Here is a 17460-nt window from a genome sequence, read left to right on the forward strand (position 1 = left end):
CACTAACTGACACTTTTGACACTTTGTGGGAGCCAGTGACACTAATACCGTGATCAGTGCTAAATATATGCATTGTCACTGTAATAATGACACTGGCTGGGAAGTGGTTAATATCTAGGGCGATCAAAGGGCTTAATGTGTGCCTAACCAGTGTTTTTGTGTTTTTTATGTGGTGCTTTTACTAAGGGATTTGTTGGATTTATGGACAAAATCAAGCACATCCCCACTGACAGGACAGAGCTCTGCCATGTTAGGACAGAGCTCTGTTTTGTCATTTTCCTTGACAATCAGCAGGTGACGGTGGACATCCATTGGCCGGCACCCGCTGATCAGCTTCTGCTATGACTAATAACAGCAGAAGTGGTGCGCCTACCCGGAAGTGCTGGATCATGTTCTAGGTACATCTCACTGTTCTCAAGTTCTGGACATCTCATGTACCCTTGATCCCCATCCAAGTTCAACATTCTACAATAAAACTTAAAACGAAATCCCCTAGGCTGATTATTGAGTCATTAGAGAGAGTGTGGAATATCCCTTTTGCCTGGCTGTAGGTGTTGTGTGGGAGGTAAGGGAATTAAATCCAGTGACTCCTTGGGGGGGGGGGGGGGGTAGCGCTGCATCTTCTATTTGCACATTATAGGTCAATTAAGGCCCAAAATGATTTTCTGAATACAATAAATTAATACATGTTTTATGTCTTATTCTGTATTTACCCTAGCAGTTGTTCAGCATGCATGATGATTGTACTGTACATTCATTCACTAGATGGAGAACCTACTAATCTATCTATGAAATACAGTAATAAAAATAGTAAAGGTAATAAAAATATGAGATCAGTAAGGACAAAAAATGCAAAGTTCTACACATGCACATATTTCAGGAAATAAAAGTGATGACAGACAACTAAATAAAATATTTATTTAATGCAAAATGTATATTCCAGTATCAGAGGTTACAGCTATTTTTAATACTCTTCTCCCTCCTCTCCTTCACCCTCTCCTTCAACGCTGTCAGTGGCAACCTCTTCATAATCCTTCTCCAGGGCGGCCATGTCCTCACGAGCCTCAGAAAACTCTCCTTCCTCCATACCCTCACCCACATACCAGTGTACAAAGGCACGCTTGGCATACATCAGATCAAACTTGTGGTCCAGGCGAGCCCAGGCCTCAGCAATGGCTGTGGTGTTGCTCAACATGCACACGGCACGCTGCACCTTGGCCAGATCCCCACCAGGAACCACAGTTGGTGGCTGGTAGTTGATCCCAACTTTAAATCCAGTTGGGCACCAGTCCACAAACTGGATGGTGCGCTTGGTCTTAATGGTAGCAATAGCAGCATTGACATCTTTCGGGACCACATCGCCTCGGTACAGCAGGCAGCAAGCCATGTATTTACCATGTCTGGGGTCACATTTCACCATCTGGTTGGCTGGCTCAAAACAAGCGTTGGTGATCTCAGACACAGAGAGTTGCTCATGATAAGCTTTCTCTGCAGAGATTACAGGAGCGTAGGTGGCCAGGGGGAAGTGAATGCGAGGGTAGGGCACCAGGTTGGTCTGGAACTCAGTCAAGTCTACATTCAGAGCTCCATCAAACCTAAGGGAGGCGGTGATGGAAGACACAATCTGGCCAATCAGACGGTTCAGGTTGGTGTAGGTTGGGCGTTCAATGTCTAGGTTTCTGCGGCAGATGTCATAAATGGCTTCATTGTCCACCATGAAAGCACAGTCTGAGTGCTCCAGGGTAGTGTGGGTGGTGAGGATGGAGTTGTAGGGCTCAACCACAGCTGTGGAGATCTGAGGAGCTGGGTAGATGGAGAATTCAAGCTTGGACTTTTTGCCATAGTCAACAGACAGACGTTCCATCAAGAGGGAGGTGAAACCAGAGCCAGTGCCGCCACCAAAACTGTGGAAGATGAGGAATCCCTGGAGACCGGTGCACTGGTCAGCCTGGGAAAGAAGACACACAGAGATGTTAGATAATTACTATGCAGGTTTATTAACATTATGTCCTAATACTAATGGCCATGGCTTCTAATGTCTCTTAGAGATTCCAACTACGGGATAATCCCAGGAGTTTTCCTTCACTGTCCCTCCATTGAAACTATTCTGGGAGCCAATTAAGGTTGTCATGCTTTCTATGCTGAATCCCCTGATGCTAAGTAAACAAAGAGGCAGGGTAACCCGGTGATGTCACCAGGTGACCCTGTCCCTATGGCGTTATAGAGCAAAGTTTTAGAGGGGGGTTGTCGCATCATAGGGCAGAGTTACCCGGTGATGTCACCGGCTGACCCCACCCCTATGATGTCATAGGTCTCTGAGGACCTTCATGTAATGTCCCCCCTACATGAGTTATGATTCTGGAGGGGGGGGGGGGTTGTTCTCTGGTCCCTCCTCTTTCCTGGCCTGCCAGGCTGCATTGCATCAAGTCGCATTGCAGCTGTACTAGAAAATCACAATGAAAATCCCACTGCACCAGTGTGAACTCAGAACTCTGCATGGCTAGCTTAACAATGACCTCAGCCATAGGCGTACGCACAGGGTGTGCCTGGGCACACCCTAATCATACCGTGCGGCGCAGATTCCTCCTGCTGCCCAGGCCCCTTATGCCCCTCCCCCGGCTTCCCTCCTCTGCTCTCCCACCAACTGCTGCGGGGGATGTTTCAGGATAGAGAACGGGGGAAGGGGCTGGTAAATATGTCAATCTTGGCCCCTTCCTTTTCTGAATGAAGACAGTGAGTGATCGTTACCGATCGCACCTCACACATTCATTCATAACTAAAGCATAGTAAACTGTGTATAAAATGTTGAAAATATTGTAAAAAATATTAAAAAAATAAAATAAAAATAAAAAACAACTGACACCTTCCATGTTTTAAAATATTTTAAAATGTTTGTTAACATTTATTTAAGAGAGTGTTTGTGCACGTATACAGTATATATACATACACACGCATATGTGTTTGAGCTTTGGGGTGCACACCCTAATGCAATAGGCTGCACACATCTAGGACCTCAGCAGAGCTGGAGATGAGAGGAATTTCAGGAAGATCTTGCCTCCAGAATCCCCAAGGAAAAATGGAAGATATCAAGTGATTTTAACTCAGGGGATCTATTTCAAACATAAAACACACAGTGTTTGAAACTGGAGGGTTGTTTTGCAGAATTTGGCTTATAATGCCTCATTCTACTCACCAGTTTGCGGATCCTGTCCAGCACCAGGTCGATGATCTCTTTGCCGATGGTGTAGTGACCTCGGGCATAGTTGTTGGCGGCGTCTTCCTTGCCGGTGATGAGTTGCTCAGGGTGGAAAAGTTGCCGGTAGGTTCCAGTCCTCACCTCATCTGTAGAGATATAACAATAATGGTTGATATTTAAACTGGAGACACTTTGGTGACACTTACTTACTTTTGGAGACACTTTGGTGACACTTGATGTACTCTCATGCACCCAGTCCTAGACCACAAAGCCATTTTTCTCACCAATCACAGTGGGCTCCAGATCCACAAAGACAGCCCGGGGAACGTGTTTTCCAGCCCCGGTCTCACTGAAGAAGGTGTTGAAGGAATCGTCTCCTCCTCCAATGGTTTTATCACTGGGCATCTGTCCGTCCGGCTGGATGCCATGTTCAAGGCAGTACAGCTCCCAGCAGGCATTGCCCATCTGGACGCCAGCTTGGCCAACGTGGACTGAGATGCATTCCCTCTGTGGGGGGTAAACAGTAAAGATCTTGTTAGATAACAGAGACATGCAACTGAAATTGTATAAAATAAAAAAAAATAAAAAAAAATTAAAAATTGATGTTTTTCAAACAAGCATTCCAAATATTTGGCATTTTTTCCCCCCAAACTGTACTAGAATAGAATAGCTGGAAGATTGTGGAATATATATAACATAATGGGGTTATATCGTAAAGTAACACAAATGTTAAAGTGAACAAAAAGTGCAGTTCCCTTTTTGGATCAGGTAACACTTTCGGCATACACATAAATATTACAATGTACTACAACATTTTCTCATGGTGTGTTTTTTATCATCTAAATTCTTTAAGTACAAAGAAGTGTGAATCATTTCTGCCTCCATTCGAAGTATTGATTTACAACCCCTCAACAGCCACTCCACTGAATTCATAAAATAACGATGGTGGGTGCTGTGAATTTCCAAATAGGTATCAATGCTCCGGTGTATTATCCTTTATCTGTGTGCTCGAGTCATGCACCATTCACTTTATTTTAATTTATTTATTTTATTTAAGTTTATTTTTGTTACTAACTATGATTGCTGTACAATGTCTCATTTTAGGTTATTGGACAATGGACAGAGTACAGACACAATGGACAGAGTACAGACACAATGGACAGAGTGCAGACACAATGGACAGAGTGCAGACACAATGGACAGAGTGCAGACACAATGGACAGAGTACAGGCACAATGGACAGAGTGCAGGCACAATGGACAGAGGGAAGGCACAATGGACAGAGTGCAGGCACAATGGACAGAGTGCAGACACAATGGACAGAGTACAGACACAATGGACAGAGTACAGACACAAGGGACATAGTACAGACACAAGGGACAGAGTACAGACACAAGGGACAGAGTGCAGACACAATGGACAGAGTGCAGGCACAATGGACAGAGTGCAGGCACAATGGACAGAGTACAGACACAATGGACAGAGTGCAGACACAATGGACAGAGTGCAGACACAATGGACAGAGTACAGACACAATGGACAGAGTACAGACACAATGGACAGAGTGCAGGCACAATGGACAGAGGGCAGGCACAATGGACAGAGTGCAGGCACAATGGACAGAGTGCAGACACAATGGACAGAGTGCAGACACAATGGACAGAGTACAGACACAATGGACAGATTACAGACACAATGGACAGAGTGCAGACACAATGGACAGAGTGCAGACACAATGGACAGAGTACAGACACAATGGACAGAGTACAGACACAATGGACAGAGTGCAGGCACAATGGACAGAGTGCAGGCACAATGGACAGAGGGAAGGCACAATGGACAGAGTGCAGGCACAATGGACAGAGTGCAGACACAATGGACAGAGTACAGACACAATGGACAGAGTACAGACACAAGGGACATAGTACAGACACAAGGGACAGAGTACAGACACAAGGGACAGAGTGCAGACACAATGGACAGAGTGCAGGCACAATGGACAGAGTGCAGGCACAATGGACAGAGTACAGACACAATGGACAGAGTGCAGACACAATGGACAGATTACAGACACAATGGACAGAGTGCAGACACAATGGACAGAGTGCAGACACAATGGACAGAGTACAGACACAATGGACAGAGTACAGACACAATGGACAGAGTGCAGGCACAATGGACAGAGGGCAGGCACAATGGACAGAGTGCAGGCACAATGGACAGAGTGCAGACACAATGGACAGAGTGCAGACACAATGGACAGAGTACAGACACAATGGACAGAGTACAGACACAAGGGACAGAGTACAGACACAAGGGACAGAGTGCAGACAAAAATGGACAGAGTACAGACACAATGGACAGAGTGCAGACACAATGGACAGAGTGCAGGCACAATGGACAGAGTGCAGGCACAATGGACAGAGTACAGACACAATGGACAGAGTGCAGGCACAACGGACAGAGTACAGACACAATGGACAGAGTACAGACACAATGGACAGAGTGCAGGCACAATGGACAGAGTGCAGCCACAATGGACAGAGTACAGACACAATGGACAGAGTACAGACACAATGGACAGAGTGCAGGCACAATGGACAGAGTGCAGGCACAATGGACAGAGTGCAGGCACAATGGACAGAGTGCAGGCACAATGGACAGAGTGCAGACACAATGGACAGAGTGCAGACACAATGGACAGAGTGCAGGCACAACGGACAGAGTGCAGGCACAACGGACAGAGTGCAGGCACAACGGACAGAGTGCAGACACAACGGACAGAGTGCAGACACAATGGACAGAGTGCAGGCACAATGGACAGAGTGCAGGCACAATGGACAAAGTGCAGGCACAAAGGACAGAGTGCAGACACATAACAGACAGAGTGCAGACACATAACGGACAGAGTACAGACACAATGGACAGAGTACAGACACAATGGACAGAGTACAGACACAATGGACAGAGTACAGACACAATGGACAGAGTGCGGACTGCTGGACTGCAAAGCATCTCACATACAGAGTTCTGTGTGGATACTGAATGTGTTATTTAGGCTCACCCAACTAAATCTAAAGGAGAATATACTGCAGAAACAGAGATATATTAAATTGCAGAGTGCGGTAAAAACACAGGGGGATGTATAGGATGGCAGAGTGCTGTCACACATAGAGGGATGTATAGGATGGCAGAGTGCGGTCACACATAGGGGGATGTATAGGATGGCAGAGTGCGGTCACACATAGGGGGATGTATAGGATGGCAGAGTGCGGTCACACATAGAGGAATGTATAGGATGCAGAGTGCGGTCACACATAGGGGGATGTATAGGATGCAGAGTGCGGTCACACATAGGGGGATGTATAGGATGCAGAGTGCGGTCACACATAGGGGGATGTATAGGATGGCAGAGTGCGGTCACACATAGAGGAATGTATAGGATGGCAGAGTGCGGTCACACATAGGGGGATGTATAGGATGGCAGAGTGCGGTCACACATAGGGGGATGTATAGGATGGCAGAGTGCGGTCACACATAGAGGAATGTATAGGATGGCAGAGTGCGGTCACACATAGAGGAATGTATAGGATGGCAGAGTGCGGTCACACATAGGGGGATGTATAGGATGGCAGAGTGCGGTCACACATAGGGGGATGTATAGGATGGCAGAGTGCGGTCACACATAGAGGAATGTATAGGATGCAGAGTGCAGTCACACATAGTGGAATGTATAGGATGCAGAGTGCGGTCACACATAGAGGAATGTATAGGATGCAGAGTGCGGTCACACATAGAGGAATGTATAGGATGGCAAAGTGCGGTCACACATAGAGGAATGTATAGGATGGCAGAGTGCGGTCACACATAGGGGGATGTATAGGATGGCAGAGTGCGGTCGCACATAGGGGAATGTATAGGATGGCAGAGTGCGGTCACACATAGAGGAATGTATAGGATGGCAGAGTGCGGTCACACATAGAGGAATGTATAGGATGGCAGAGTGCGGTCACACATAGAGGAATGTATAGGATGGCAGAGTGCGGTCACACATAGGGGAATGTATAGAATGGCAGAGTGCGGTCACACATGGGGGAATGTATAGGATGGCAGAGTGCGGTCACACATAGAGGAATGTATAGGATGGCAGAGTGCGGTCACACATAGAGGGATGTATAGGATGGCAGAGTGCGGTCACACATAGAGGAATGTATAGGATGGCAGAGTGCGGTCACACATAGAGGAATGTATAGGATGCAGAGTGCGGTCACACATAGGGGAATGTATAGGATGGCAGAGTGCGGTCACACATAGGGGATGTATAGAATGCAGAGTGCGGTCACACATAGGGGATGTATAGAATGCAGAGTGCGGTCACACATAGAGGAATGTATAGGATGGCAGAGTGCGGTCACACATAGGGGGATGTATAGGATGCAGAGTGCGGTCACACATAGGGGATGTATAGGATGCAGAGTGCGGTCACACATAGGGGATGTATAGGATGCAGAGTGCGGTCACACATAGAGGAATGTATAGGATGCAGAGTGCGGTCACACATAGAGGAATGTATAGGATGCAGAGTGCGGTCACACATAGGGGATGTATAGGATGCAGAGTGCGGTCACACATAGAGGAATGTATAGGATGCAGAGTGCGGTCACACATAGGGGATGTATAGGATGCAGAGTGCGGTCACACATAGAGGAATGTATAGGATGCAGAGTGCGGTCACACATAGAGGAATGTATAGGATGCAGAGTGCGGTCACACATAGGGGATGTATAGGATGCAGAGTGCGGTCACACATAGAGGAATGTATAGGATGCAGAGTGCGGTCACACATAGAGGAATGTATAGGATGCAGAGTGCGGTCACACATAGAGGGATGTATAGGATGGCAGAGTGCGGTCACACATAGAGGAATGTATAGGATGCAGAGTGCGGTCACACATAGAGGGATGTATAGGATGGCAGAGTGCGGTCACACATAGAGGAATGTATAGGATGCAGAGTGCGGTCACACATAGAGGAATGTATAGGATGCAGAGTGCGGTCACACATAGAGGAATGTATAGGATGCAGAGTGCGGTCACACATAGAGGGATGTATAGGATGGCAGAGTGCGGTCACACATAGGGGGATGTATAGGATGCAGAGTGCGGTCACACATAGAGGAATGTATAGGATGGCAGAGTGCGGTCACACATAGAGGAATGTATAGGATGGCAGAGTGCGGTCACACATAGAGGAATGTATAGGATGGCAGAGTGCGGTCACACATAGGGGAATGTATAGAATGGCAGAGTGCGGTCACACATGGGGGAATGTATAGGATGGCAGAGTGCGGTCACACATAGAGGAATGTATAGGATGGCAGAGTGCGGTCACACATAGAGGGATGTATAGGATGGCAGAGTGCGGTCACACATAGAGGAATGTATAGGATGGCAGAGTGCGGTCACACATAGAGGAATGTATAGGATGCAGAGTGCGGTCACACATAGGGGAATGTATAGGATGGCAGAGTGCGGTCACACATAGAGGAATGTATAGGATGCAGAGTGCGGTCACACATAGGGGATGTATAGAATGCAGAGTGCGGTCACACATAGAGGAATGTATAGGATGGCAGAGTGCGGTCACACATAGGGGGATGTATAGGATGCAGAGTGCGGTCACACATAGGGGATGTATAGGATGCAGAGTGCGGTCACACATAGGGGATGTATAGGATGCAGAGTGCGGTCACACATAGAGGAATGTATAGGATGCAGAGTGCGGTCACACATAGAGGAATGTATAGGATGCAGAGTGCGGTCACACATAGGGGATGTATAGGATGCAGAGTGCGGTCACACATAGAGGAATGTATAGGATGCAGAGTGCGGTCACACATAGGGGATGTATAGGATGCAGAGTGCGGTCACACATAGAGGAATGTATAGGATGCAGAGTGCGGTCACACATAGAGGAATGTATAGGATGCAGAGTGCGGTCACACATAGGGGATGTATAGGATGCAGAGTGCGGTCACACATAGAGGAATGTATAGGATGCAGAGTGCGGTCACACATAGAGGAATGTATAGGATGCAGAGTGCGGTCACACATAGAGGGATGTATAGGATGGCAGAGTGCGGTCACACATAGAGGAATGTATAGGATGCAGAGTGCGGTCACACATAGAGGGATGTATAGGATGGCAGAGTGCGGTCACACATAGAGGAATGTATAGGATGCAGAGTGCGGTCACACATAGAGGAATGTATAGGATGCAGAGTGCGGTCACACATAGAGGAATGTATAGGATGCAGAGTGCGGTCACACATAGGGGGATGTATAGGATGGCAGAGTGCGGTCACACATAGAGGAATGTATAGGATGCAGAGTGCGGTTGGTTACTCACCATGATGTTGAATAAAGTTGATCTCTCCGGGTTCCGATGGGTTAGGTGTTCGGTGTGGAGCGGTCACTGTCCTCTCTCTCTCCTCTCCTCCATATATATAGGAGTCAGTGATAGAAGAGTCCTTAGTAACAGGAGGAGGGGGGGGGGCCTTAGTAACAGGAGGAGGGGGGCCTTAGTAACAGGAGGAGGGGGGGGGGGCGGTGAAGGTGAACACAATCCTACCTGGGAGTGGCTGCACTCAGCACAACACAACTGTTACCAGGTACACACAGTGAGGGGTGACCCCCGGGGGGCAGAGACCATCACATGGCTGGCATGGAGGGAGATAAGGGAGAAAAGTCTGGGAAAGTTCCGGAAAGGAGGGAGATTCTGGGGCAGAGAGGGAGGAAAGGAACATTTATAATAACAGATTTTTGCAGGTCAATGTGTGATAAGTTATTTATATCCTCATTAAATATATACGATATTTAAAACCTTCGCTTGGTGTAGTCTACACATTGACATTGTAACTTTTTTAAGTGTAATAATTTTGTTACAAAGTTAGCCAATGATAACACAGATGACCGTAGTCACAACTAAAGGTGAATGATGTCCTCTTGTAAGACACACATATTTGTAAATCCGGCCATGCACATATAGATTTCCTATTTTCAGCATGAGATCCGAAAAAAAGAAATCTAAAGCTGGTCATAGATGGATAGAATTTAGAACGAAAATTCTTAGGAAAATTTGTATGAAAATTCTCGGAAGTTTACAATTTCATTCAATAGATTTCATTTGCTTTTAAAGCAGTAGTAAACTTTTGGCTAAAAAATAATATAAAAAGTTTTCTCCTGCAAGGCAATATCATAATGTGCTAGTATGCACCACATACTAGCACATTATAAAAAAACATACCTTGAAACAAAGCCCTCCATCGGCGCGCTGCCATCGGTGCAGAGGCTTCCATCTTCACCCGGTCTATCGGGTTCACGGGCTGCGGCCACTTGAATGGCCAAGCCGCTATGACTATGACGCATATGCCTTCAGAGCGTATGCGTCAGTGACGTCACCGGCTGCTGCTCGCTAGAATATCTCCTAAATGTGCATTCATTTTACTCACAGGCAAGCTTTATTATAAGCTTACCTGTAGGTAAAAATCAAAATGCGGGTTTACTGCCACTGTAACGTTTGATTTAGGAAATAACGGACTTTACTAAAAAAAGCCACAAACACTGTTAGAAATTTGTTTGAAAAATATTTTCCATCCTGCTCCTTCGAATTCTCTCATCACTGCGGTCAAAAACAAACATTGATTTGACCCCACCAGTGCCAGGACAAGGTAATCCAATGCCCAGGTCAAAGAAGCCAAACTGCACCCCCCCCCCCCTTCATTATGTGCAAGCTTAGGGGATGCTACACCTAGCAGGCACCCGCTTGTTAATATTCCTTGTATCAGAATGAGCTCACTGGTGCCCCCATCCATACAGTAAACCGGCTGCTTCCCCTCCTGTCCACCCCTTGTCCCGGCCCTGGACCCCACTAATGATTGGAAAACAGAACAGACTTTCTTAGGCCCCTTTCATACTGGCGCCTCCATAAAGCAGGATCCGATTGCTCAGCGGGGCATCTCTCCGCTGATTCCTGGCCGAGCAGGGGGATGACAGATCCATTTCCGCTCTGTTATTCAGAGCAGACACAGACACAGCCCGCTCAACTCTATGGGACAATTGGATGGAAACAGACCGCCTGTCCATTTCTATTCGATGCCATCTGATCTGCCAATAGGTCCCCCATCTGTTTGTTTTTGGCAGACAGGATCAAATTGGCTGGCAGTGGGTGAGTGGACATCTGCCGCTCCATAAAAGAGACTTAAGGGGGGCGATCAGGTCCACCTGAAAAACTTACAGGCAGACCTGATTGGATCGCCCGTTTGAAAGGGGCCATAGAACATTTTTTTTTAAATTTTGGTGTGAAATTTTACCCATCTATGTCCAGCCTGACACATTTCTCCATCCATGCTAACAGCGCAGATTGATGAGTCCCCTGTCCCTTGTGACACCGGCTGTTCCCAATACCTAAACGGTGCCTGCATCCGATTGGGTGCAAATGCTGTTCAGCCAACAATTATCCACTTGGAAAATTCGGTTGATATGGGTGTAGCTGACAGGGCTACTCATTAGTGATCGACCGATACCGTTTTTTCATTGCTGATACCGATATTTTGGTCATTGCGTACGATATTTTCGTACATTTAAAAAAATGTTTATTTTTTTTTTACTTTACAGGTACTCTTGTGGACGGATCTGGGGGTCTAAAATACCCCAAACCCCTCCTCTGCACTTAAAAGCATTCAAATGCCAAGTTTGGTTATTTTGAATGCTGTCATTTTTTTTAATTTGGCGCCGAGTACCTGGAAGTGAAGTCATGACATCACTTCCGGGTTTTTGCATGGAGACCCGATCAGAGGCGAATGCAGTTTTGATCGGGTCTTCTCTTCGGCGGCCGTGCAGGCTGGTTGTCCAGGTCTCCCGGTGGGATGGGAGGCCCAGGCGAGCCGCAGAAGGTGGCGGAAGGAGGGGAGGGGGACGTCCCCTCCTGCTCCTTGTAATGACAGCTGAGCGACTTCTCAGCCACATCAGTTGTCATTACAAGCCAGCCGACCGTCGGCTATGGACGCCGGTACCGGGGTAATGCCTCTAGCTGCAGGCATCACTCCGGTACAAGCACTTTCCGAAATATCGGCAATATTGGCCACCTTGGTCACCTTGGTGCATTTCCTTCGATATGTCGGGGAAAGTGCAGATTGGCCCTCGATATATCACCTTTGCCGATAATTGGTCGATCCCTACTACTCATTATTATTATTATTAATTATTCTTATTATACAGGATTTATATAGTGGCAACAGTTTGCTCAGCAGTTTACAAAATGAAGGCAGACATTACAATAACTATACAATTTGGTACAAAGGAATCAGAGGGCTCTGCTCATTACTCATGGAGCAAAAATTGGCCGAAAATTTACCAAACCTCTCGACCACAATAGGGTTTACAGCTAATGATGGCGCTGTTAGACTCAGAATGAAGAAAAGCCCAGTACTCCATATAAGTGTAACTCTTTTACTGCAAACAGCAATCACCATTGCATGTTCCTAGGGCACACAGGTCATCTGACCTGACAAAGAGTGTCTGTGTGCCCACAAAACATAGATCATCAGTAATGTATAGTGATTGAAAAGTTCAGGCATGTATAGACCTTCTTGCCGCTGCACGTTTTGGGGGTACACGAAGACTCAGAATTGTGCGTGAGAGATTGCTGCTATAGTAAAAAAACAGGGCCAGTGATATGGGGGGGGGGGGGGGGCACCAGTCCTCCTGTAGGGGGCTGGGCACACAGGGGGGACCGAACAGTACAGGGAATTGGTGCAGTTGGGCAGAGGGGCAATTACAGAAGGAAGCCCTGTGTGTCTCTCTTCAGCAGCTGAAAGCCAGTTTCTCCCCCTCCTGCCAGCTTTCAGCTGCTGCAGGGAGAGACACAGACACAGGGCATCATTCCTGTAATTGCTTCTCTGACAATGATCCCCCTCCCTATTCTGCCTGCTTCTGATCCCTCTCCCCATGTGCCCCCTTTTCACTGTACTGCCCCCCCCCCTCCCCCCGCAGCGCTGCAGGCTTCTCTATTTTGTAATAAAACAACAAATCGTAAAAAAAATATAATTAAACATTGTTATAAATAAATTTAAAAAAATTGTAAAATAACAGTTGTAAATATTAAAATATATATATATATATATATATATATATATATATATATATACATACATATATATATATATATATATATATATATATATATATATATATATATATATATATATATATATATATATATTTAATGTAAAAAACAAATAAAAAGGGTTAATTCACACAGGTTCTCTGTTATGAATGTTTCTGCTAATAATGATTTTAGTGTATTTTTAGTGAAAATATTGTCTTGGTATATTTGGGGGGGGGGGGGGGGGACCTTGTCAGGTAGGCTGTACGGGGCCCTGTGATTTCTAAGGCTCCATTCACACCTGAGTGTATCGTTTTCAGGCGTTTTTTCTGGCTTTTTCAGGCGTTTTTTCGGGCTTCATTCAGGCGTTTTTTGCAGGTGTTTGGAGGCAGGCATTGACATCTAACATAAACGCTTGTAATCAGCCAAAAAAGAAGCTCATGTACTTTTTTGAGCTTCAGGCGTTTTCTTCTGGAGACAAAACGCTCATATGTGAACAGGGGCCATTGAAATGAATGGGATTTTGCTTGTTGGGCACTTTGAGACTTCAGAGATGAGCATTTTACGAGCTGAAATACGCTCAGGTGTGAACAGGGCCTAACAGCAACAACTGTAAAAAAGGGCTCTTTCACACAGGCAGACCGTTCAGATCTGCCTGTCCGTTTTTTTGGCGGATCTGAACGGTCCCCCCCATGCATCCCTATGGGGCATCGGATGTCAGTGGAGACATGTCCATGACATCCGATCCGTCAAATCTGGACGGAAGAAAACCCTATTTTCCATCTGTCCAGCGGATCGGATGGGATCGGATGACAACGGACCGATGGTCCGTTCCCATCCGGTTCCCCCATAGAGATGTATGTGGAACTGACAGCTGTGTCTCCGCCCACAGTGCAGAGAACAGCTGTCATCTTCCTGCTCAGCGGGGGATCGGCGGATTGATCCCCCGCTGAGATAAACGGAGTCCGTTTGATGGACACATAGTGTGAAAGAGCCCTAAAGTTTGTCTTATATGGAGTGCTGGGGTTTCTTCATGCCGAGTTGTCTGTCATGGTTTTAGCATTTCTGCCCATACACATTACAATCTGATTGTACAGTCTCCTGTAGATCTACCAAAAAAATATACCATACGAGGATCTGGGAAGATTTTTGATGAAATGAATGGTCTGATAAGTGGGCCCATTGGTAATTCTCAGTGTTTTGGGTGTTTTTGTGCAGATTTCCCTCCGGTTTTCCACATCAAGTTGAGGGACACAGTGATTCTAGAGGGGGATTCGGTAACCCTTTCCTGTCTTCCTGCTGGCAGCCCTGCACCCCGAATCTTGTGGAAGAAAGGTAACTCAGCAAATGTTACTGTGCATGTTTAATGCAGGGCACAGGTGGAACATATTAAACTGTACATATGCTTAAAAAGGGGGTAAAGGACCGCGCTCAAAATACGTAACAGTTAATGTATTAGTGTAGTGCTTAAGGATTTCGGTGGAGGACATTTTTATTTCACTAAACACGGGTGATCCACTGCTACTTGAAGGAAAAGGTCAAGCTGTTATATATCACTTTCGGACTTGATTTCACAAATATGTATAATTTTTCTCAATTGTCACTACACCACGTTTAGTATATCTTGGATTTATACAATCAATTTTATTGGAAAATATGGTGTAAAATAATAATAATATGCACAAAATTTTACACTAGCAGCGCTTAAAATACAATAAATGTATGCTAAACGTATACGTATAAAGAGTCCATATAAATACATAAATCCTGTGCAAATAAAGTCCTCAGTGCAGAAAAACGGTAGAAAGGTGCTGTCCTTGAGTTGATTGCACAATGCCCAGTGTAGCAACCATGGGCGTCCGCAGAACTTTTTTCAGGGGGGGGGGGGGGGGCATAATTTTAAGGTCACCCATGCACCGCCCCTTTTCAACAATGTCATGAAGGGGAGGGGCTTAGTCATTATACTTATTTTGAGTATATTCCCTTAAAGCATGTTATACAGCTGAGTGCTTTGCTGTGTAATTTGGCCCCTTCTATCACCTAAAATACCTGGCTGATCCTGCCTGGCTATGTCCTCCCCTCTGTAAACTGACCACCGTATACCATGGCTGCTGAGCCCTGACATCGTGGTCAGTTTACGTGCCTCCATCATCCGCAGCCCTCCTGTCCACCTCTGTCCTCTCTCCCCCCCTCCCTCCCTGCCTGTCTGCTCCTGTGTCAGTGCCCACCCCCCCCTCCTCTCCTGCTGCTGTAGTTTCATTTAAAGTTTCATATTCTGTCTACAGTCTGTTTAATAATCCTGTGTGCCCCTGTGTCTGTGTTTTATAAAAATAAGCCATTCTTTACAAGTATAGAGTGCCACTCGCCGCTCACGTGACCCGCCACCTCTCTCCTCCTCTCCTCATCCCCTCCCAACTGACATCAGTGAGGAATTCTTTGCCCCGTCTGCTGCAGGCAGCTGTCAGCCGGAGAGAGGAGAGAGCCGACAGGTCACGTGAGCGGCGCTCGGCCCTCTGAAAACTGGTAAAGAACAGCTTATTTTTTTTAAAACACAGACACACAGGCACACATGATTATTAAACAGAAAAGACAGGATGGTATAAAGTGGCTTAACAACCAGTTGAGATTCCAGGGGGGGGGGGCATTTGCCCCCCCTTGCCCCTCCTGCGGATGCCCATGGTAGCAACTACTATAAAGAGTTCTGATTATAGACCAATCTCTCACCACGATGATCACCGCGATCTATAAAACACCTCCACCTCACCACCGTGCGCACCCCGTGGTAATGGACACTTACCAGAGGTAGATTTCAAAAGCGCTTGAGATACTCCATCAAAATCTGTATGCAGGGGTGAACCCCTTCCTCACAGTGCAATCCACACATAGGTAAATGGAATGATCCAAGACGTTCAGCTCAGCATTTATGGGGGTGACATAAATCACAATAGAGGACTCGTAGCGTAATCTTGCAAATTTATATTTTATTTACATCATCCCCTAATCCCTCCATACATTGCACTCACATGTAAAAATACTCTTTAAAGCATATTGCCAAAGATAGATGCTAGGTAAAACCTGTGTCCTGCAGTCGCGCCCCGTTCCTGTACACTTGCCGCTCGGTACCTGGACGGCAAGCTTCCGGGTGTGACGTCAGACGTCGGGTTGCCTAGGTGACCACATGCTCACACCCTTACGCGTTTCGTCATCAAGGACTTCTACGGAGGGCATTTATATATGCTATATATATACCTACTCCCTTTGTATAATCAATTTTATTTGTTATTGGTATTTATAGGAGGAGCCATTACAATTTACACTTATACATTAACTGTTATGTATTTTGAGCACGGTCCTTTGCCCTCTTTTTATCATATTCTGAGCTTTGTTGCTCGTTTGACGTGCTGCTCAACTAATTAATTAGTTCACAAACCTATTTAATATTTAATTTTCTAATTCTTTTATCGTCATAAATTATTTAAAATTATTTAAATTATTTAATACTCAATTTAATTCACATAATCACTATCACTATCCTATGCTTGATGTCCTAGTCTGAACTGTAAGCCACCGATTTATTGCTCTGTACATCTACCACTTCCAAAGAGATCATTTAGGTCAGGTTCCCACCTTTCTGTGTCCTATGAATCTTTCACATGCTTTTAATTAGCTTTTTCATGTGTGTTTATTTGAGTATTCATGTGTTCTGCACTATTTTGTTGGGGTCTGTCCGGCAGTGAAATTCTGCTAAAGTTGAGGATGCTATCATAAGGACTTGTGCTGAATTCTCTAAAACACATTACATGCTTTTTTTTATGCTGTCATTGAAATCAAATGAACTAAAAAAAATGCACCTGCATTATTCTGGCCAGCACTTGGCAATGCAGCACGCAGGTTTGAACTAGCACAATTGAAAACAATGGAAAAGATGGATACATGTGGTCCTCGAGGGAGGTAGAGAGATGGCCATAGGTGACACATGGGGTTGAATTACTTAGGGCCCTTTCACACAAGCTTTCTGGTCCAGTGCATCTGTCAGTTTTTCAGGGAGACCTGATCGGATGCTCCGCCTCCATGCATTCCTATGGAGCAGCGGATATCAG

General features: G+C 45.9%; 2 protein-coding genes across 3 annotated transcripts in view; one reads left to right on the top strand and one right to left on the bottom strand.

Moving 5' to 3' along the window:
• The window catches only part of SPEG (striated muscle enriched protein kinase), a 450680-nt gene that overhangs the window by 391768 nt on the left and 41452 nt on the right, over nt 1–17460 (top strand). For both annotated transcript variants that reach the window (XM_082262051.1, XM_082262052.1), the window contains one exon: nt 14579–14695. In XM_082262051.1, coding sequence (XP_082118177.1) covers nt 14579–14695 — 117 coding nt within the window. The remainder of the gene's footprint in view (nt 1–14578; nt 14696–17460) is intronic.
• LOC309558958 (tubulin alpha-1D chain-like) lies at nt 946–9745 on the bottom strand. The gene is made up of 4 exons (XM_082262063.1): nt 9605–9745; nt 3481–3703; nt 3194–3342; nt 946–1948 (listed from the first exon to the last, which is right to left on the bottom strand). The coding sequence occupies exons 1-4, from the start codon at nt 9605–9607 to the stop codon at nt 965–967; spliced, it is 1359 nt and encodes a 452-aa protein (XP_082118189.1). The 5' UTR covers nt 9608–9745; the 3' UTR covers nt 946–964.

The sequence above is a fragment of the Pelophylax lessonae genome (assembly GCF_965119305.1).
Source record: "Pelophylax lessonae genome assembly, chromosome: 6".
NCBI classification, from domain to species: domain Eukaryota; kingdom Metazoa; phylum Chordata; class Amphibia; order Anura; family Ranidae; genus Pelophylax; species Pelophylax lessonae.